General features: G+C 44.8%; 1 protein-coding gene across 3 annotated transcripts in view; it reads right to left on the bottom strand.

Annotated features, from left to right (window-relative positions):
• The window catches only part of LOC138498002 (alanine aminotransferase 2-like), a 248,218-nt gene that overhangs the window by 73,625 nt on the left and 151,453 nt on the right, over positions 1-23,140 (bottom strand). For all 3 annotated transcript variants that reach the window (XM_069621781.1, XM_069621779.1, XM_069621780.1), the window contains exon 7: positions 7,102-7,238. In XM_069621781.1, the coding sequence (XP_069477882.1) occupies positions 7,102-7,238 (137 nt within the window). The remainder of the gene's footprint in view (positions 1-7,101; positions 7,239-23,140) is intronic.

Below are 23,140 nucleotides of genomic sequence, written 5' to 3'. Positions count from 1 at the left end.
GTCATGCAATTATTTTGCATTGAAGTGAATTTAAAATGTGCTTTGAATCGGTCTTTGGCCCTTTTATTTGGGGAGATGTTCTAGCAGCAGTAATCCGTAGTGGCAGTTCTTATCAGGGTTGCCTGTAGGGAGGGTTGGTGTCTACAGTTCCCCAACCCCTGCAGCCCGCCACTGTCCTCTCCATGCTCACCTACCCTCTCCTAAGACATTGCTTATCCCGATTGCTATAGCCATGTGCAGCCAGCGCTAAAACAGCAGAGGAAAAAAAAAATCACAAAAATGTTGAAGGAGTGGGGGAGATAATACTGTTTAAAAGTAGAATGAGAGGAGCAGCAACCGAGGTATCCCCTGAGGTGAGGCCCGTCTGGCATTTGTAGACATGACAATACAACCACCACAAGCTACCCCCTCCTCCTGTCTTTCAATTCAACATCTTATGAATCAATCAGCAGCCAACATTTTGATAACTGCATGCGGGTCTCCAGTTTTTTATATGAAAATATGAAACTCGAACGTTATTCTTTCTTTCAGAACACATATATGTCATCTTATAACAACTTATCCAAAAATAACTCACAAGACATATACATTCAACATTTTAAAGTGCAGTAATGTAAATCGTGGTTAGTTTAGACTGCCATTTGTGCAAATACACTACAATATCAAGAGATTTTGCTAACACATGATAGGGATTGTGGTGGTTTTTTACAGCAATTTTGGAGTTTTTATTTTCTATTTTTACATGAGCCCACTGGGTTCAAATCACTGAATATGCATTGATTTCAATATTTTGAAACTCTCACTTGCTTTCAGACACTGGAAAAAACAGTATACCACATTTTTACTCAGGATTACGATTTTGTAATATCCTGTTCTCTCTACTTTATCTATCACTAAATGTGATTATAAAACATGTCGACACACAGCGCTTCAGCCTTTTTCCTCGAGATCCACCCATCCCTTGCAATCCCATGTCATTTCAAATCTAGGCTTTCATCAGGACAGAAAATATTGTTTGTGCACAGAGATACAATCTCATCACTAAACCTTCTAGGTAGTGTTCATTCTCCTTATGTTGTGAGCGTAGAGCATAGAGCCCTTTGGGTATCGTGCATGCAATGGATAGAGAATAACTCTGACACCAAATAATCAAACCAACTCAGGAAGATGGCCAAGATGCTGTTTTATTAACAATTTTCTAAAACAGGGAGTTTACAACAGACATCAAAAGGCGTTTGCTCGAGCTCTCAATCCATTTCTCATAAAAACATCCCTTTATTCAGAAAATACATCAGATGTGACATCATGCTATGTGGCAAATAAGAAAAACCTACAAGGGGTTGTGATAGGTTCAAGGAAAACATCTACGTTTACTTTCTACAAGGGGTGGGATTGTGATAGGCTGTCTACTGTCAGGTGGACAACTTATGCCCACCTCTAAAACATGTCATCTTCAACACTATTAAGTACACAGTATATCATTGGTCTTCAACCTATAGGGCCATTTGTTCTACAGCCCTCTATAATTGGTTGGCACGGTCGTGCCATTCTGGAACATTCAGTTCACTTAGCAGCACGTATGCTCAGACCCAGGTGCTAGGAGGTGGACTTGACGTTACCTGGGAATTCCTTGAGTTGCCTGTGCAGCTATTTAGAGGGGGTGTGGTATAGTAGTTTGTGCCGGACCGCTCTTTTAGGGGTGAGGACTGTTTCGCAAACGACTGTCCCTTTCTATAATGGGATAGGAGGGTTAAGAAATGATGGAACAGAAATCTAACTGGAGAAGTTCAAATGGTTCAGAAGCACTAACACAAGCATTCCTTTCGATCTTTACTGTTTTAAAATGTCATACAGAGCTGTTTTGTTTATCCCCTCAACTGCATTTCGAGGACAGTTGTCTTTAAAACTTAAAGTCAATTGGTCACTCACGTATAACCTTGATTACACAGAATTCATACCTCATTGTGCGTCATCTATGATGTCATCCTACGTGGCAAACAATAAAACCTATCAGGGAGGGATAGGTTAGGGGATCATATCTACTTATAGAACATATGAGGATTAGTGCTTCATTGGATACCCTTATCTGTACGGCACACCTTGAACTACTTCTAAATTCACACAGTACTCATTATATCGGATGAAATAGCAGCGGATTGCTCTATGCAACATTGTATGGCAGGTAGCCGCATAGACCCACTGATTGGTTGGCATTTCTACCCAACCTTGGACTTTCAGCTTGCTACAGCACGCGTTTGAAATTAAAACTAGGTGCTTTGAATCACGTCGGACTACTCCACACATTTCCCAATGAATCCATCTTCCCTCATCGGTTCGACCATAAGCCAGAGTCTTCCGTTTGTACTTGACCTTGTAGCCTGCTCGCTGTCCTGGAACATTTTAGGGAGTGTGAACACACCACTATCTTGGTCAACAGCTCAATGAATCACCCTTGTTTTCGACTCCTGAATCGCGTGTTAGGAGACCACAATTTTGTGGACGGGGGTGGTGCCTGGCCTAGGGACAGCGGATCGGGGAGGGCCACCTCCTGCTGGAAATTCAAAAAAGAGAACTGCATGTGGGGCGCGAGGTGCAAGTTCAGGCACGTTGCAGCATATGCGGTGGAGACCACACGGCTGCACAGTATAGGAGTAAGGAGCAGCACGTCCCAAAGCAGAGGGAGGGGTTCGCCTGGCGGGGTGTTCCACTGATTTTATTGCCACAGGCAATGCAGGTTATATTCCTCTCCTCCCTTTTTACTGCTATTTGATTCAATTATGCTGGGTGTCATTGCTCCTTTTGGCCTCTGGAGACTTGTTCACTCCATCTTATATGAACTTTCTGCACTTTTAATCGTCCAATACTTGGCTCATGCAAATGTTTTTTTCTTCTTTCATCTAAGAGAGCTGTGCCCTTCGTTCATAGCCTATCCTGGTTAACTCCCCTTGTGCCTTGCAATTATTCCTTAAAATAGCATCCTTGATCTTAGGCCAACATAGCCTTCTTGTTCTGCACACAGGGCTTTCCAGCATCTCTTGATTCTTCAGCCGTGGTCTGTCCCTGAGGTTGTTTAGCTGATTCTGACATGAGCCATCATCCATTTTCCTATCATGGCCATCCTTGCCATGTTATAAATCCCTTCTACCTTGCATTCCTGCGTATTTACAGTTATTGGTCTGTAAATGACTTCATCTTCTTTGTATTCATGATGACTTTGTCTTTAGATACATGTTTCTCTTGGTGCTTCAGTTACATCGTCACTTCTTAGTTATTTCACATCGTTTCAATGTAGCATCAAATATCTTCTTTATGGCATCACTCTACCCTCGCCTGATTTCATTTGGCGTTCCATGATGTTCATTGGTGCATGCTGACATCCTTTCACGTGATATCCTTCCACTTGCTCGGTGTGAGGGTACATTCTATATGGATGTCTGAGTGGTGAGCGTCTCTCATACACTCGAAGTATTGGGTCAACACATGGGGACCCATTTATAGCTCTTCTCCTGCTATTGCAATATGACAGTGGTGAGGGGGCGGGAACTAGTGAGAAAACCTCCACCTGCTTCTCTACATTGTGGTTGCGTATTGGGTTTCAGATTTGCTCTACAGTAAGCTTGAAGCTAGGATGCGTGTTTGTCCATTAGGCGTTACCATACCTAACAGAACACAGAGAAATACATGTGGGCTGCCCAGCTGACTGTCTCAAATGATAGTGCCCAGAGCAGACTGAGTGCAAGGTGAATGAAATGAGCACACAGGAAACCAGAACTCACGTGTTTCAGCCCTCTCCGAGTGCCAGAGGTACGGTGTAAGCATCAGTCCAAAAATGTGCAGCTTGTTCAGTTTGTAATCGAGCTACTGTGACAATATCAATATGTGTGGGCTATATAAAAGGAATAGACATCTCTCTGCTATTGATATAAAAGATGTGTATTGATAGCACAGTTCCATCACACGACACGCTGGCACGCGCGCGGAATGTTCCGTTTTCTAAACCCCAGGATATTGCTGTAAATATGACCCTGGCTGCAGTTGTGTGGAATATGCTGCCCTTTTAAGAGTCCTCCGGCATCCTTTCAGGTGACCTGTTATTTGAGGGGGCATGCATGTGATCCCGTGCCACCTTTGTAATTGTGCTCATGCCACCCCTGCATGCAGCTTACCTACCAGCATCAAACTCACAATGTTCAGTATCGTAGTCCTATTAAATGTACTTATTCAACAGGACATGGTTGTTTTTGTGACGCATAGGAACTGTTTCCCCTAGAAGACAATCCACCAACACTGTTTGTATCCATACCATTGCTTGATATAGCCACCTAGCAAGCTCTATAGTGGAAAGAATGGCAGCAGAATTGCTAGGATTAGGGTTAGGGCAGCAGAATAGTTTTGGGTGTTTGAGTGTGAATTTACCTTCATGGAGCAATGGAGTGCTGTAGATCAGTGGGGTCACAGTTCACTCCCATCTTACTAGTTCTTATCCCGTCAACCAGTCACGCATTAACGTGGGCCTTAATCCATACATCTCCAAGAATATGTAGGTTTATTGCTTTCAAAGTACCACAAATAAATGAACTGTATACATACAAAGGTATATCTCTTTACACTTTTCATGGGTGATCCTCTGGCCAAAGGAGCTAGGGCAGAGATCTGCAAACTGCAGTACTTCGGATGCTTTGGACTACGACTCCTCTCTTCGCTCTCATCGCTCACTATTAACTAGTAGGGGTGAACGAAATTGCTCATTTCTGTTTCGTGTGACAATTCGCTCATTTCAGGCTAAATTTGCCCGATCTGCCAATTTTGGCTGTGAATCAGATTGGACAGTGAGCCTTTTCCCACCAAAAATGTAATTTTTTTAATTTTTATTTTCATTTATATATTTTAGCATTTTCAATCCATCAAATACAAGCAGAATACAAATATCCCGACCCCACTTTACACACTTGTCCCAAACACAACAAGACACAAACACACAACACAAGAAAAGACAGGACAAACAACATGAGCAAACACTGGGTGCAAAAAGGGACACGGGTGAGCCAAACCAGCAGATCTTTAGACATACACACATTATAAGATTCCATAACAGTAATATTTTAAACATATAAGTCATTGAAAATACCTCAAATTGATAGTCAACCAAATTTTTGTTTTTTTTAGCATATGAAACCTTTTCCCCAGCGGCCAATAGCAACATACTCTGAAACCAGTCCTCAAATTGGGGTTTCCCATTAGACTTCCATTAACTCAAAATCGGTTTCTTAGCCAGTAACAATGCTTTGTATGTCCAATAACTCCAGCTGATAACTTCAAACCATTTGGGAATATGCTCAGAAGACAGAAGAGTGGAGTATTTGGCAGTACTGACTGGGATACAAACTCCATTCAGGAGAGAACTTGTCTCCAGTATTGAGATACTTGCGCACAAGAACAAAACATAAGGGCATGGGTTCCAAATTCCTTTTTGAAGTTCCAGCAAATATCAGATTGGGAAAGTTTACATACTTTCATCCCCCACGGCGACCAATACAGACAGGCTATAACCCTCTGTTGTGTATTATGTACATCCAGGTCCAGTTTGACTTTCTCCAGGCATTGACATATTATCGACCATTTGGAGTCAGATATCTGCACATGCAATTCAGACTCCCAAATTAATCGCTCTGGCCATTCCTAGGGCACTTCAGAGGTAACAGAGAGTAGACGGTAGACCACGGATGCAGAGAGCGGGCAGTACTTTAACATGACATTTAGCCCAGGAGGGTCATGAATCTTGGCATTTAATGGAAAGAAAGGGGATGCCACAATTCCTTGCAGCACTCTATACTTTGATCTTTCAGAATTACGTAATTTATATTTAAATTTCAAGAAGCCAAAATCTAATAATGTCCTATTCTCTAGAACATGTTTCAGCTTCCACATACCTGCACACTGCCACGTGCACCAATTCAGCCTCTTATTGTCAACCGTAATTGCTGGATTCTTCCAGATACATGACTCCAGAGATAGCAGGATTTTGGACTCAGTTATGCGATTCATTCGGAAACAATATGTCATACCTTAGGGAAAGTTTGGACAAGACGGAATTGATAATCCATTATAAGAAGACAATCCAAGAGTATAGGTGACACAGGCTGCTTTTCCATGCCTACCCACATAGGGTCTGACTCAGAATCGTCATTAACCCAGTGATGTAGAATCTTCAAGGAGAAAACAGTGTGAAATGTCCTCACATCTTGAAAACCAAAGCCACCTTCCACCACTGAGCATTAACGAATTGACATTCGAATTTACGGGTGAACTCCATCCCCCATAAAAAGTCTTTAAATACCTTCTTAATTTCTCCCAACAAAGACTGCGAAAGAAATTTCGGGGGAAAAACAAAAATGAAGATTTCCATGAAAAAACCCAATAACAACATGGCCACAGGATGTGGTAGAAAGGGTATAAAATCCGCCCAGCCGATGGAACAGAATTATTAGCGAATTTCAGCAATTCCACTACTATTCACTATGCTGATGGGACTTGCAGTCCAAAACATCTGGAGAGCCAAAGGTTGGAGACCTCTGCAGTAAGGGGTCTGTGTAATGCCCGCATCCAGAAAAGATCTGGAAACCCATCAGTTGCCTTGAAAGTCCTACTGGCTTCTGTTTGCTTTGGCTGTTTTGGGAGGATTCCCTTCTAATTGTATTGTCTCAGTTCAGAAAGGGGGAGGGCGTTCTGGAACCCCATGCCATCACAGGTGACGGCTGCCTTCGGCATTCAAGCAATTTGAAGCAAACTGTATATAACACTTTTTTTTTAATTAATTAGAATATAGTAATATGTTGTAATCTCTTTAAAACCATGCATTACCGATCATTTGCACATTGTTCAGGGAACAAGAAAATAGCTCTAAAAAAGGACATAGGGTATTGAACAAATAAAAAGGGAGTAGGGGCTTGCATTACATTGTTTAAAAAAAAACAAAGCAATGCACAGATCGAGATGCCCTCATGAAAATGCATAAATGAGTAAATGCACAGCTGCAAAGACATGGAACCATAAATATCAGCATGGGTGAGGCAATTGAAAGCAAGTTCCTAATGTACTCACTCTGCGGTGTGTCCCTTGGATATTGAATGGATGGATATCAGCTGCACGTTTTCCGAGTACTCCGGCCCCATCTCAAACAGGACCTTCTTAAAGGAATGGAAGTAGCAACCTGGTGCAAACACGGTATCCTGGTACACCTGGGAAAATGGAAGACAACCATGTGACTCGGTTAGTCATAATTAGGAGTTATTAACCTTGTTCATCTCAAAAGCAATGTGTGAAGATATGTGACCTTTACAGCATGGCGGGTGGCAAGTTCGCAAGTGGATCTACGACCATAGATATCTAACACAGGGATAACCGGAACAATGTGTCTGTGGCGATAACAGGAGAAAAACAAACATTGGCATTACCAACCGTTTTGGCTATTTTGTAGCCATGGGAAAGGCATTTGCCGGGCCCTACCATAGTGGTATTAACTGGTCATCAATGTTGGCAGCTGCAAAATGGCTCAAGTACCTGGGCATATAATAACAGTTCCTGGCAAATGCCTAATACGTATAAACAAGCACAAAGTATTGGTTTTGCCAATGCTTGTTTTTAACAGGGTATTAGTGAAGGACACACATAGTGCTTATATATCGTGTGGCTGAAGGAAGACCTGATTCAGACATTTTTTTTACAACAAAGGCGTGTTTACAGCTACATTTACATCATTAACTCTCAGAAGCTTGCTTTGAAAAAAACCACTAGCAGGCATTTCACAAAGTTTCATGCTAAAGCTAGGTAACATTAGTTCAAAAAGATCCCAGGAGGATGTGTTTTGGGCAGGGTTGGCCAGGAAGTGGGTGGAAATGGCCTGTGGGGTTCAAAGGCAGCCCCGGACAAAAAGGAAACTGCATTTGGCTATATTGGACCTAAAATGCTGTTTTCAGAGAAATAAAATTTAATGGACCTAAAAATGCAGAAACACTGTCTTGGAAACGTGAAAGCAAAATTTTTGCTGGCAGGCGGAAAGGCCAGCACTTCATTTCAAACTGCAAAACAGGAAAACAATCGGCCTCATTACGAGACCGGCGGTAGCCGTGCCGGTAAAACCAGCAAGGCTGCCACCAGAATAATTATTTTTCCGGAGCCCTGGAATGGTTAATTACTGGGGCATTATGGCCCCGGCGGACCTTGTAATTGCCCATTACCGGGCGCTGGAAAATATTGCTCTCCATTCCCATACGAGTCCCGTTGGACTCAATGGGAATGGGGAAGCCGGATGCACCAACATGGTATGCTCATGAGTGCTGGTACGCCTGCCACGTCTGACCAGCAGCCGGAAAGGCACCCGTGAGAAGACCTCGTAGTTTGCCGGTCCGGTAATAATGGTACCGGCATGCTTACCGGTACTGTTGTCACCGGACCGGCAAGCTTATAATGAGGCCCAATGTTTCATTTGATAAAATAAAGAGACCATGGAAAATGGGTGCATTCTGCACCTTGGAACCAGGAACAATGAAAATGAAACAATACTGCAGAGGTACATTTAAAGATATATATTAAGGAAATGGGGGTCTTGTTACAACTACTTCGAAAGATACTGCGAGAAGACTGAACTTGAGTTTGCCATATGTGCAGATTACAGAGAACTAAAATCACAGGCCTAGCTTTCACTACAGTATGAAAAGGGGGAGGCTCTTTTCATAAAAAGAGAGCAGCATGGAAAAATAATGACATTTGCATCTGGGATTGAAAGGAACTGTTTACCACTGAAACTCCAGTGCCTGTATCAGTTTTATATTAAGTATAATTGAAAGAAGAACATTGATGGCATGGCGCAAGAGAACTCTGCATATGAACTGAGGTCAAGTATTAAAAGGCCTCATGTCTAAAAAGAAATTGTAGCATGGAAAGGCATCTGTTTCTGTTCAGGAGAAATGGCTTCAGTTTCTGTTCAGAACATTCAAACAGTGACCTGCCCCCTATCTTCTATCCATTTAAACCATCTTTTGAAGCCACAGCAATGACCTAGAAGGAATTTATGATGGTCTGGATCCTACTCTCAAAGATAAGCCACAAATGATGTTGTAGCCCTGAGAGAAAGAATGTTGATGGATTAATTGCAGGTAAAAGCAACAAAGAAAGCAAATGTCCAGATCTGATGTTCAGTGGGGAAATGAAACCTAATGTGCAATTGAAGTCAAAATATGCATATATGCTTGGAGATTGCCATACGTTTAAATGGACAATCATACTTGGTTCATTTTCTCAGAAACCATACATCGCACAATAATGGGACGAATATCACTGTAAAGCTTATAAAATAGGCCTACCTGTTGATTCAACTGTGGCAACAGGAGTTGCAACCTAAAATGTTTTTCTAGCTCCCAAGAAAATGCAATGAAGCAGAGATTTTGGGAGATAGTAGCTTAGTGAAGTATTTAATTGTATGTAGCACTTGGTGACCCTGCCTTTGATCATTCTTGAGGACATTCTGTACCTGCAACCTTGTGCAGTCATGGGACTCATTTCATTAGGCCCGGCATGGTCAGACCGTTTCAGGCACTTATAGTTATGCTTTATTGTAAAGTAAAAATGTTTCTCATGTTAGATTTTTTAAAATTGCAAAATTGAAATGTATAAAAATGTAAAATCAAGGGGTTGGATTGATCTCTCCCCAAATTTGGGCTTGGTAAATGAGGGTAGCAATCAAAAGAAAAGGGGATAGGACTGGGTTAATGGGATGGAGAATAGTAGCCCAATCCAAGTAAGAGCCAATAAACTGGAACATCCTAATTTTAATAACTGGGTGTGTGATTATCGGTTCATAAGGTGTTGCACGATGGGAAAGGGGGAGAACTGCCTGATATCATCTGAGTGGGACTACTGCTGACCAAATTGTTGGCGGAGACCAGGGAAGTAGTAAACTCTGGCTGGGATCTATACAAGGAGAAGCAGATGGAGGAATTAATGCTGCAGTGATGTTTTCCCTGACTATCCGGAAGCCTTGAGGACTTTTCCCTGCAAGATGAAACTCGAAAGATATTTTATTTAAGTCAATTTATCCAACCAAGCCAAGTCTTGTGGGGATCTGTTTGATTTAATATTTTCCCATTATTGATGGGGTGGGCAGACCAAGTAGACCCTTAGTATTCTTACCATATAATAATTTAATTAACTCCCCTATAACCATCTAACAAGGGGTGATTTTGTTGAAATTCAAACTCAACAACATTGCTTCCCGAGTGATCAAAAACATCGGGCCTCATTACAAGGTTGGCGGTAACCTGCCAGTGCTACTGGCGGTTTGCCGCCAAACCCGTAACATCATTACTGCGGCCTGATATGGATAAGGGGACACAGAAGCACCAACGCCCTTGCTAACGGTGCTGGTGCTTCTGTGAGAACCATGCAAGTAGCGGCCTGAACTCCCGGAAGGTCAGGCCTGCGGGGGGATCCATGGCCCCTACCGGCATCGTTGTAGTATGGCGGTCCGGAAAGGGTTCTGCTACGTTTCTACTGGCACACTTATTTCCAGACCGCCATACTTGTAATGAGGCCCAAAGTCTGTTAAAGTAATTGGCGGCTCATATTTTTTCATTGCCAACTTCCAAAATTCCCTAGTGGGAGGGGCACATAAAAAACGAAATTCCCAACTGTTCACCATTTCTCAGACCCTGCCATAAAGCCGGGGTTGATGAATGTCAACTGAATATCTGGGTTTTTGTGCTGGTACAGAAAAGCGTCTTGCAAATTAAATAAAGTGAAGTCCCTGAGTGAAACTCCTACTCTCTACAGATAGTGAGAAAGTGACACCCGATAGATGAGATTCTCCATTGCATTCTGGGGACAGAAGAAGGTATATATATATATATATATATATATATGACAATGCATTACTTACCGTAAAAGCATTTCTGATGGTTGTATCTGCTTAGATTCACATGCTGTGCATAGGACCGACATCCAGTGGTCACTGCGGAGTATTGCATTTTGTTTTTCGTAGTCGAAAAAGGGGACGTCGACAAGGCGTGTCTGTAACACTATCCCTATAGTGACGTGCGTTGTACCCACAATCCCTCACGCGTCGAGGTCCCTATGTTTGTATTTTTCTGCCCTGAGGGAGCCTTCTAGACGTGAGTGAGTACAGAAAAGAGAGAAATATAGAAAAGGATGTCTATGTTCCTTCCATCCGAGCGGGGAGGAAGGGTGGGCGCATGTGAATCTAAGCAGATACAACCATCAGAAATGCTTTTACGGTAAGTAATGCATTGTCTTCTGATGTTTGTTAATCTGCTTAGAATCACATGCTGTGCATAGACTAGCGAGCAGTACCCGGAGTTGGCGGTGGGTTATGAGAAGGAACAGTAGAGAAAAGATGTCTTAATACTGCCTGTCCCACCTGGGAGTCAGATCTAGAGTGTGCATCTAGACAGTAGTGTTTTGTAAAGGTGTGCACAGAACTCCAGGTAGCCGCTTTGCAGATGGACTCAAGGGGAACATTTGCAATGAACGCTATGGAAGCCCCAGTGCCTCGAGTGGAATGTGCTCTTGGCTTGAAGGGTAGTTCTCTCTTAGCAAGAGTGTAACAGAGAGTGATGCATTGAACAATCCATCTAGATATAGTGGACTTTGAAACTGCATCTCCTTCTCTTCCTGCTGCCACAGAGACAAAGAACTGATTAGTCTTTCTCAGTGGTCTGGTTCTTTCCATGTAGAACATGACAGCTCTGCGTACATCTAGTGTATGCAGACTTTTTTCTCCCAAGCTGGAAGGGTTTTGAAAGAACGTTGGTAGTTCTATTGACTGGTTTACATGAAATTTCGAGATGAATTTTGGTGCAAACCTTGGGTGTGTGCGTAGAACCACCTTATCCTTGTGAACTGTTACAAAGGGGTCTAATACAGAAAGAGCCTGTAGTTCACTTACTCTCCTAATGGAGGTGATAGCTATTAGGAAAGCAGTCTTAAGAGTGAGGTCTTTAAGAGTTGCCTTGTGCATGGGTTCGAAAGGAGGGCCCATGAGTCTAGAAAGTACCACATTTAAGTCCCATCCGGGAGCTGGGTTAGCAATCGGAGGGTGTATTCTCTTTACCCCCTCCATGAAGGCCTTGATAACTGGTATCTTCCACCACGACACTTTAAGTTGGGAAGTGGTGTATGCAGAAAGTGCCGCTAGGTGGACTTTAATGGAATTGAACACTAGACCTGAATCCAGTAAATGGGTCAAGTACAGAACAATGTTAGTGGGAGAGCAGTCAACCGGATTGATGCTCTTACCTCTACACCAGATGACAAATCTTTTCCACTTGCTAGAATAGCAGTGGCGAGTATTAGGTTTTCTGGCTTCCCTGAGGATGTCCATACATCTCTGCGGGAGTTGTAAATGTCCAAATTCTATGATCTCAGGAGCCAGGCTGCTAAATTCATGGTCTGAGGGCATGGATGCAGTGTCCTGCCCTTGTCCTGTGACAGCATGTTGTACGGGCAGGGAAGTTTCACTGGGGGAGATAGGGACATCTCCATCAAGTGAGCGAACCATGGCTGCCGGGCCCACATTGGGGCCACTAGTATCATGGTAACCTGCTCCTGGTGCATCTTGTGCACCACTTTGTTGAGAAGGGGAGTCGGGGGAAAGGCGTAAACAAATTTCCCTGACCATTGAATCGACAGACCGTTCCCCTTGGACTGGTTCTGGGGGTACCTGGAGGCGTAACTTTGGCATTGTGAGTTCTCCAGAGTTGCGAACAGGTCTATTTCCGGGAATCCCCATTGCGTGAAGACGTCTTAAACGATGTCTTCGTGCAATTGCCATTCGTACTCTTCGGGCAGGGGGATGTCTCTGCTGAGTTTGTCTGCTAGCAGATTGAGTTCCCCTGGTACATGTTGTGATAGTAGGAACATGTTGTGTTTGAGAGCCCACTTCCATATATTCTGGGACAGCTTGGACAGTCCTGGAGAGTGAGTGCCCCCTTGCTTGATGAGGTAGTAGATGGCTGTGGTGCTGTCTGTGAGGACCATCACTGTCTTTCCTTGTAAGTGTTCCTGAAAGGCTTTCAGTGCTTTGAACACCGCTAGTAGTTCCAGCAGGCTTATATGCTTGGATGCTAAGCTCGGAGTCCACACTCCGTGAGCAGTCTGATGGGATAGGTGAGCCCCCCATCCTGTAAGGGATGCGTCTGTGGTTAGAGTGGCTTCCACTGCGAGTGTGGCAAAAGTTTTCCCTAATAACAGGTTTTCTTTTGTCCACCAGCGTAGCGAGAGAACCAAGGTCTGCGAGACCACCACTAGATCGTCCCATTGTCCGCTGGCCTGACACCACTGGCTGTAGAGCCACTCTTGCATTGGGCGCATGCGCAGGCGCGCGCGAGGTACCAAATAAATACATGACGCCATCATCCCTAGCAAGCGCATTGCTTTGCGTACCGTCACCTCTCGACCGGCCACATAATGGGGGATCTGAAACAGCATGTTTTGGACCCTCTCGTTGGAGGGGAAGACAAGGCCGTCCTTTGTTCGAATTAGAGCCCCTAGGAATTGTTTGATTTGGCTGGGGTCTAAGCTGGACTTCTTTTCGTTGATGGAGAAGCCCAGTTGGGACAAAAGGTCTACGGTCTTTTGGGTATTGGAGAAGCATGTTTGGGTATTGGAGAACCATGTTTCGTAAGAATCCCCTGTTATGAGCCAGTCGTCGAGGTAAGGGTATACCGGGATGGATAACCTGCGCAGGTGGGCCGCTGCCACTGCCAGTACTTTCGTGAATACCATTGGTGCCGATGCTATCCCGAAGGGTAGTACTCTGAACTGGTAGTGTTTGTTCTCTATCTTGAACCTGAGGTATTTTCTGTGCGCTGGCAACATTAAAATATGAAAGTATGCATCTTTCATGTCTAGTGTTGTCATGTAATCCCCCTGTGATAACAGTGGGATTACTTCCTGCAAGGTCACCATACGAAACTTTTGGGGTTTGACAAACTTGTTCGCTGGGCGCAGATCTAATACAGGGCGCATGGTTAAGTCCTTTTTGGGTACAAGGAAGTACACTGAATAAATACCTTCTGTTACCTGAGATAGGGGGACAGCCTCTATAGCTTATTTTTTCAGTAGCTCTTCTACTTCTTGAAGAAGAATAGTGAGGTGTTCGGTGTCATGCGTCGGTTCCGTGGGGGTCTGTACTTCGGGGAACCGTTGAATTCGATGCAGTATCCGTGGGCTATGGTGGATAATACCCAGCGGTCTGACGATATTCCCTCCCATGCTGAAAGGAACGATGTTAGCCGGCCCCCGACCGGTGATGCATGGGAGGTGACCCGAATCTTCGGGTCATTTGTTGGTATTGGGCGTGGAACCTTTGGGGCTGGAGCCGCGACCTCTTCCTTTGCCACGGCGTTGGCCTCTTTGACTGAACTGGGTGTTGTTACACTGGTTAGAGGGCCAGTTGGTAGCAGAGTAAAATTGCTGTTGGTTTTGCTGCTGGCATTGCCCACGAAAGGAGCGTCTATTGCCATAGCTGCGTCTGTTAGGGGGCCTAGAAATTTGGTCAAGAGTCTTGATGGTATCAAACTCTTTCTTCGCATGTTCTAGGGCCTCATCAACTGCTTTCCCAAACAGATGTGTTTGTTCTATGGGCTTATTTATCAGGGAAGCCTGGGTTTCCGGCTTAAATCCCGAATTGCGCAGCCAGACATGCCGTTTGAGAAGTATTCCCTGAACCAGGGAACGGCCAGCCGTCTCTGCGGCATCTAAGGAGTTCTTTACAATGTCCTGGTTTACAAGAGTTCCCTCTGAGATTATAGCTAACAGGCGTGAACGCAGGGGTTCTGGTGCGTCCTCTGCTTCGCTGCGCAGCTTGCGCCACTGTGCATCAGTGTAGCTAGCTAGTAGGGAATTGTTATTTGCAATCCTAGTTGAGAAGGCGGCGGAGGTTGTGATTCTCTTCCCAAGTGCATAGAGCTTCTTGCCCTCTTTGTCAGGTGGTGCCTCACTAGTGGATAGTGGTACCCCCGCTCTTTTTCTTGTATTAGTAACTACGAGGGAGTCCGGAATAGAATGTCCTCTGATGTACAAAGGGTCAGAGGACGAAGGGCTGAAGAGCTTTTCTATCCGAGGGTTGACCCCTCTGACTAAGGCCGGATTGGAAAGGGAAGGAGTTTTTCTTCTCTTTATAGAAGCCAGGAGCGGAATAGACTGACTAACAGGGGCTTTTTCTTTAATAACTTTCTCTACAAAGTCTATGTCAGGAAGAGTCTCCCCTGTGTCTATTTCAAAATGCGCTGCTGCCTTGCGCAATAGTGCATTAAGTGAAGGTTGGTCATCTATGGGAGAGGTGTTTCCAACAGGTGAATCCTTGGGAGGAGAAGGGTGAAAGACATCAGGGTCTGAGTGCACTGATGGGGATTGCCAAGGCTGCACTGATGGGGATTGCCAGGGCTGCGAGGTAGCTGTATCTTCTTCAAAAGCTCCTGCACTAGTGTAAGGATCTTCTTCAAACCCCTCTTCCTCATGTTCTTCCTCTCCACCCAAACACTCCTCATCTTCCTGGAGGTATTGCTCCTCTTCAGTGAGGTCATATGCGTCTGTAGAAGGGGGAAACAGCCTAGGAATCTTGACCCTAGGGTCATCCTGGGGCCATTCTCTTGGTCTTTTGGGTGTGGGTGGGTTTTGGCTTCCCAAAAACCTTTCCATTTTCTCCATACAAGAATGGAGTCTTTCAAGGGTCTCATGGGGGACCCCTGAATAGTCTAGAGGGGGGAAATCAGTGTCTTCACCTTCAAAACGCTTAGAACGCTCCCACAACGTCGAAGAAAGGTTTCCGTCGCACTCTGAAAAGCCCTCCGGTAGTTCAGAAGTGCCCTTAGATGAAGGGGGCAGTTCCTGGCTACTCTTGCGCTTTTTCGGCGTTTCCATAGCTTTTTGTGCGGTATTCGACGTTTGTTTCGTCGTCCGCTTACGTTTGTCTTCGGAAACAATTCTCGCCAGGCTCTCGACAACGAGTTTGTCAGTAGAGGGCGCTGGTGTTGACGTTGCCTGCGTTACGCGTTCTTCCTCGACGGCCGCTCTATGGAGCGTTACGTCGGATGATTTTGAGGTAGCGCCCGTGTTTGATGAAAGCCCAATCGCTGGTCGCGGCTGCGTTTGCGGGTGGGGCTTGAGACCCTTACGGTCTAAGGTAGACGCCGGAGTGCCCTGCGTCCCCTTCGGCGCTGATGGATCCTTCGTCTTCGACGAAGAAGAGCCGTGGGTTGTGTGCTTAGGCCTATGGGGTCTATGTGCGTCCTTGTCGCCGGGGAGTTCATCCCCATAAGCAGGGCGTGAGCCGAGCCCGTCGGGGCCGGGGACGGACGTCGAGGAGCGCGAGCGCTCCTTCTGGGGGTTAATGACTTCCGTAACGGACGTCGAGTTATCACCCTCCTCGTCACTTTCTGTAACAGCGGCGGCGGGTGAGGAAACTGACTTCGACATAGCGTAGTCCGCCCACCTCTTGGTTTCAAGAGCTTACAGGCCGCGCAGCTGTCCTCCTTATGATCGAGGGGCAAGCAACGATTACAGAGCTTGTGTTTGTCCTTCCAAGTGTATTTGCCCCTACAGCGTGGGCAAAACTTAAAAGGTGTCCTCTCCATAGCTGAGGCAATAATAACTGGTGATAACAACCCCAAGGGAAAGATAGGGGAGAAAGAAAGACATTCTCAAAGAGAAGATAAAAGTTCGAACCCCCACTCTCCCTACTGTATGTTGGCCGGCGAGGCCAGTCCACGTGTTCGGCAGCGCCGAAGGATCTCCTCCGTCTCTTCCCCTCCGTCGAAAACTTGCTCGGCGGAGAAACAGCTTCACAGCTAACGTCGAGGGGAGGGATCTTTAACAATATAATAAGTATAATTAAGGACCGAGGTCCGTAGTAAGTATTTGCAATGTCTCTCTAGGAGCTCCGCGTAAGGCGACCAGAAGCTGGGCGGAAAAAAACAATCTGAGGGACCTCGACGCGTGAGGGATTGTGGGTACAACGCACGTCACTATAGGGATAGTGTTACAGACACGCCTTGTCGACGTCCCCTTTTTCGACTACGAAAAACAAAATGCAATACTCCGCAGTGACCACTGGATGTCGGACCTATGCACAGCATGTGATTCTAAGCAGATTAACAAACATCAGAAATATATATATATATATATATATTAGTTTGCCGTTTAAAATCTGTTGTGCTCCAACACTGCTCGTATTGTATAGTGCACAGTGAGATATCAAAAATACAAAGTGCTGCATGTGTGAAATTGTTTTTGCAAATAGAAAAGTGGTGCGCATCATTTAATGTAAATTTCATACAAAGTAGAGTGCCATGGTCTTGTCGGGTTTCAAGGTGCTACATTTATTAAAAGTGAACCACATGCCAAGTGTTTTGACTGTACATGTTTTGGGGTTAAAGAGTCTGATCTGTGTTATCCTGAACCAACTACTGTTTTTAATTTGTGTAAAAAGAAAAATAATTGTTAGGAAAGAAAAGCATCTGTGCCACGGTGTGAAGTGGCGTGATTTATGATTTGGTATAAATATTAATTTTCCTATCCATTAATATATATTCTTTATCTTCTTGTTTGAGGGAAAGAAATCCAAGTGGATCAGCAGTAGTGTTCCACTTAAACAAAATACACGAGAGGGTCAGAAATAATGTTCTCATGCATTGAGCACACCCCTGTGCTTGTCTCAAACCGGCGCAGGAGAATGTGTCTATTCTATGCGCATTTCAAAGCACATTCTGTTTGTGAATTGATGCCAATTCTCTTGGTGGCATTAAATCATTGCAAACATGCATATGCGAGAAATTGTTCACAGAAGTACAGCTATGCAGAAGAATTGTTCAGCATAACTCCATTTGCAATAGTAAGCATTTACTAAAATACATTCAGCGGAATATAAACAACATAAACACATTTGCACATTTTATTCCTGGCTAAAGGACATTTAATGGAAGACAAAATATGCATAGTTGCATTTGCAGACGTTTGTTCACGCATAGTGCACATGAAGAAGGAAGTACAGGTACACTCACAACAAACTCGACTTTCATATCAGCCTGACTACTCCTGCCCTACATTGGGGAATGTCCCTGAGAGTTTGGCATTACTTGATTGGCCAATAGGCCCTGCCAAGTGCATAATGTTTAGTGAGGTGGAGGTGGAGGTGGCTTGACTCATGCGACCACGGCATGTGACATCCCCGGAATGCTGGAGTGGAATAAGAGGGCATACTTCTTCTAAGTCACAAAGCCCGGATAGAAGGTGGTCACTAAGATGGAGATAAAATCTACAGTGAAATGCACCACCAAACAGGCCCGTCCTTGGCCGGCAACGTGTTTTGCAGTGAGCCCGACGTGGTTGAATCCTTGGGCGGGCAGGAGATGGAGGCTTTTGAAATGCAGGTCAAAAATAACAGTGGAAGGGGGGTGGTGTGGGAGCAAGTTAATTGTGAAATCTGTGTCTCATCTAACTTTTAACTTTCTTTTAAAAACGAACCTCTAAACACTAAACTAACAGGAAACTCTAAAATCTAAACTAATGATAAGCTCTAAAGAAGTCTAACTCTAAAATCTAAACTATACTATACAATATACTATTCACAAAACACGCTTCATTTCCTCAGAGGGAAATCAGCAGCAGGATGTGCTGGATCTTCCAGCAGTGCAGGGAATTCACTGTGGGCAAGGAAGTATGCACAAGTGTAGGCATTCCACCTCAAGAAGAGACAGCAGCCTGCATTCGTTAGATACAACATCGGCGTTCTTCTCGAAGGCTTACTACATTTCATTCCGCTACAGGTAAACAAATATCTAATGAGAAGGAGGAGACAGTAAGCACCCAGTACGTAAATTTGTATCGACATGGCAGTGTGTAAGAGGGACGCACCTAAGGAGCGAGAGAATTGAAGAGCCATCACCATAATGACCATCCAGGGATGTCATTTTTAGAAAGGGCAGCCACAGTTTTGCGTATATGAGAGATAATATCCGTAATGTTACCATCAGAATTAGGTATGTATGTACAGCATTTTGATTTCAAGAGAGTGCAGACGCCCCCCATTTCAAGCCAGAATGGTGTCTAATTCCAAACAATTCTGCAGCACCATAGAGCAGATCCCTACCTGTTGATGTGAGACCAGAGAAATAGAGGAAGCGGTAGCATTAGCTATCTCTTCCAGTAGCATGGACAGCTTTGACAGTCGTTTTCTGTTCAGATTCCCCGCCAATCTAGGAATTATGTATTGCATACCATCTACAAAACTTTCCCACCCAGAATTTCATTTACGACGTGAGGAGGAAGGAAATATTTTGGAATGTCGTATGGCTAGGAGGACATAACCCCATGTATCAGCTTTCCTCCCTAGTCCATGGGCAATCGTGAATAGGCATTGGCCCCACAAATAAAATAGGTCCCTTTGTATGTGGCGTGGCTTACCCGGAATCAGTGAATGTGAATCCTTTATCAAAGTGACTTTGTTGATAACTTCACTGGTATCTGTTGAAAGATAATATCGACATTTACTAATTCCTATGAGTATTGCACCCCAGTTTGTATAACATAAAAAGTCTGTATCAGGAAGGAAAGTTGAAGCAAGGTAGATTTTCATGATAACTGTCCAGGAGAGGGAACATTTGGAGGACCGGTAAACCCCATCTGGCAATGATGGCCAGTACAGGGTTTAGGATCACCGGTCCATGATAACAATGTGATGTCCTGGCAGACAACCCCCTCGTTAAATGGACCAGGCGCAATAGGAAATCCAGAGGTCAGATTGTGAGATAAATGCGCATAGACCCAACAGTCTGTGACATTTGTACGCAGGCATACTGCCAAGCCAGATGAAAATACGTATTTTCCATGTGGGTCCATGCGTGGGCATTTGGTCCTTCATAGGGCCCCAGATAAGATCTCCTGTGAGAGGGCAAGATGGATCCAGGTGCGGCCCCAACTGGAAGCTACAGTTGCTACGGCAAACTTGACTCTGCTCCTACTTGGGCATTGGGCATGGAATCCACTACTTGCTGGAGTAGGTGGAACAGCATTTCTTGGAGGTAAGCCACTAGGTTGAACAAAAGCATCAACTGATGGTCTTGATTCAGGACTTGGGCATACAAGTAAAGCCGAAGTTGTGGAGTAGGCATCTACCCCGGTTTCAAAATGGCTTGTAGGATCTGGCATGGACAGAAGTGTTACAGTCTCCAGGTCCTCAGGTCTGGGTGTGACAGTGCTGGCCGGCCAGTTCCTGGTAATCAGTTCCAGGAGGTAGGACACTGCAGACCTCTACTTCTTGGCCGGCGATGGAGGGTTGTATCTTCCTGCAGAGGGTAGCATGTATCGAAGACGGGGGACCCTTTCACATTTAACAGCGGTCTGTGTCATGAGCAGGATCAGATGAAGATCATGCCAGCAGGTCTGCAGAGCGGACATTCGTTGGTACACTCATACGTAGATCAGGTCACCCGGTTGCAGAGGGTGACAGGAACCAGTCGCCAGGGCAGGTAAGGCAGTTTTAACCTGCGAATGGAGAGAACAGATTGATTTTAAAAGTGCCTGGCAGTAATTCAAGACCTTTTAATCTTTGAGGTGCAGATTCAGGTAATGTTGAGGCCCATGGAGTAAGGTACCCATGCGCATCGGTCACCCAGTGAGAATCTCGTGAGGGGTCAGACCATGTCTGTGGTGTGGGTTATTATGCATGTGTAACAGAGCTAGTGGCAGGGCCTCGGCCCATTTAAGTCCAGTTTCATGACAATTCTTTAAGTCACGTTTTGCCATTCTATGGTGCCACTAGACTGGGGTGGTAGGCACAGTGGAACTGTTGAGAAATGTTAAGGGGTTTTCAGACCAGCTCAGTGAAATGTGTCCATCAGTCACTATCTATAACTAATGGAAGCCTAAACCGAGGAACGAACTCAAATAAAAACCTCTTTGCAACAGTAATAGCATCAGCTTTCTGACAGGGGTAGGCTTCTAGCCAACCTGAATCAATATCAACTACGGTTAAATAGAGCTTATAAACCATTACTCAGGAGAACTGCACAAAGTCAATCTGCACGTTCAGAAAAGGTCATTCTTGCCCTGGAAGGGCAGATGGGATTGTTTTCACTGCTCAACCCACATTGTGAGCCAGACGTATCGCACAGTTTTCATAATAAGTCTGTACTACAGCAGTAAAAAAGGGACAAACCAGTCACGGTTCACAATCCCGATCATAGCCCTTTTACCTGAAAGAGCAACAGAGTGTGCCAGTCAGCAAAGTAAGCAAGAATTACTGTGGGATCTACCAGGCGGCCATGAGGGGAGTCCCAAAGTGAATCTGGGAACAACTTACAATATCTTCATGAGCAGAGCTACATCTCAAACTTGGGTGCTTTGGCTTGAAGCACAACCAGACTGGAAAGAGATTTTCAGTGGCTGTTGAACTGAAACACTCATAAGAACAAAATTAGGAGCCAGGGGTCCATGCAAAGCCATATTTCCAGCTGCTTTATCAGCTAAACAGATGCCCGCAGCAGTAAAGGATTTTGAGGTGCCATTCCATCAGCACTTGATAATTGCCAGGGCAGTGGGGAATAGCAAAGCTTGTAGCAAAGCAGACACATATTTTCCATTTAGAGAATGCGTACCCACTGATGTCAAGAAACCCCTCAGCTGCCAGAGAACACCAAAGTTATGTACTACCCCATGAGCGTAGCGGGAGTCGGTGAAAATTGTGGCCGACCTGTCTCTAGACAGGGTGCACACTCGGTGAGGGCAGTTAATTCAGCGGCCTGGGCAGACCTGACATTGGCTAGTTGATAAGCCTCTATCATATCACAAAGAGAACACACTGAATACGCTGAGAACAGACCCTCTTTCTCATTGTCACATAAACAAGAAGCATCAACAAAGATAATCTTTTCAGGATTTTGCAAAGGTACGTCCTTCAAATTCACACAGGGGTCAGCTGATCTTCCACTAATGTTAGGCAGTCACGGGTTGCCACATGCTGGGGAGTTGGCAGTAACAAAGCAGGATTCAAAACAGCACATCTACTTAGAGTAACTTTGGCAGTGGAAAGAAGGGAATGGGTGTTAGAGATATGCTGGGGTTTCCCTTGGAGTAGCAAGGTACCAGATGAGGTATCGATATAGTGGTCAAGTGTCCCTGAACGAACACAATACCAATAGGGCAGAGGCAGCGGCAGTTCACAGACAGGCCGGTAGACCGGAGGCAGCAGGTCTTACCCCATGCTGTGGTATGAGATAGGATGATGCTGGTCCCCGCGTAGTTGAGTCAACACTCCTTGGGCAAACCCATCACGTTCATCACAATACAAAGCAAAGAGATTCTTATAGTCCAGCATTCCTAAGGCCAACGCTTTTGAAAGCTCTTGCTTAATTTTGACAAAGGCTTCATCATCTTCTTAAGACCATGACAGGGGTTAGGTAGCTGAATCATGAGTGAGTAGTTGAAGGGGCTTAACTATGGTGGCATATCTAGATATCAATTGATGGAAGGAAAAAGGTGCATTGGGCTGACCTTGACGTCTACTGCGAGGTAGCTACTGCTTTGGACACTCCGATTTCCAATGACCAAACTGCTTAATGTAGTTGCACTGACCATTATACACATTTCCTCTCTGCTTTTCATTACTGTTCCCATATCCAGGTTGAGGCAGAAGTCCTTTCCCTCTGCCCCGCCCTTTCCCCCCCGAACCTTGTGTTTGATCTGAACCTACCTCTTGCTTGTGACAACTGCAACTGTTGTATTTGTAACACCATTCGTTTCACCGTAGCTTTTTCTTTCTGGCTCTCCACTGTTTCATAAAAGGCTGTACGGCTAACAGTGCTTCGGTCGAAATCTTCCCCTCCCAACCAATAAGGACAGATTTAATTCCCTAAGCCACTTTTGATGGTAGACCCATAAACTGCAATACTACGGCTTGTCTAAAACCAACAGCACAAGTCTATCAGTGAACACTTTCAGCTCTTGGGGTACAGGCTCTTGTGTTAGCCAATTGCATTTCTGTTTTAGCAGCATGAAAGTATTGGTAGAGAGAGCGGTTTTCAGTCATTAGTGGTGATGGCACAGGTGGACTTGTAGCAGTCAATACCAA

This window comes from Ambystoma mexicanum, chromosome 5q (assembly GCF_040938575.1).
Source record: "Ambystoma mexicanum isolate Mex_15411 chromosome 5q, UKY_AmexF1_1, whole genome shotgun sequence".
NCBI classification, from domain to species: Eukaryota; Metazoa; Chordata; class Amphibia; order Caudata; family Ambystomatidae; genus Ambystoma; species Ambystoma mexicanum.
The sequence above is the reverse complement of the archived record's forward strand: the minus strand, read 5'-3'. Positions and strand labels throughout refer to the sequence as shown.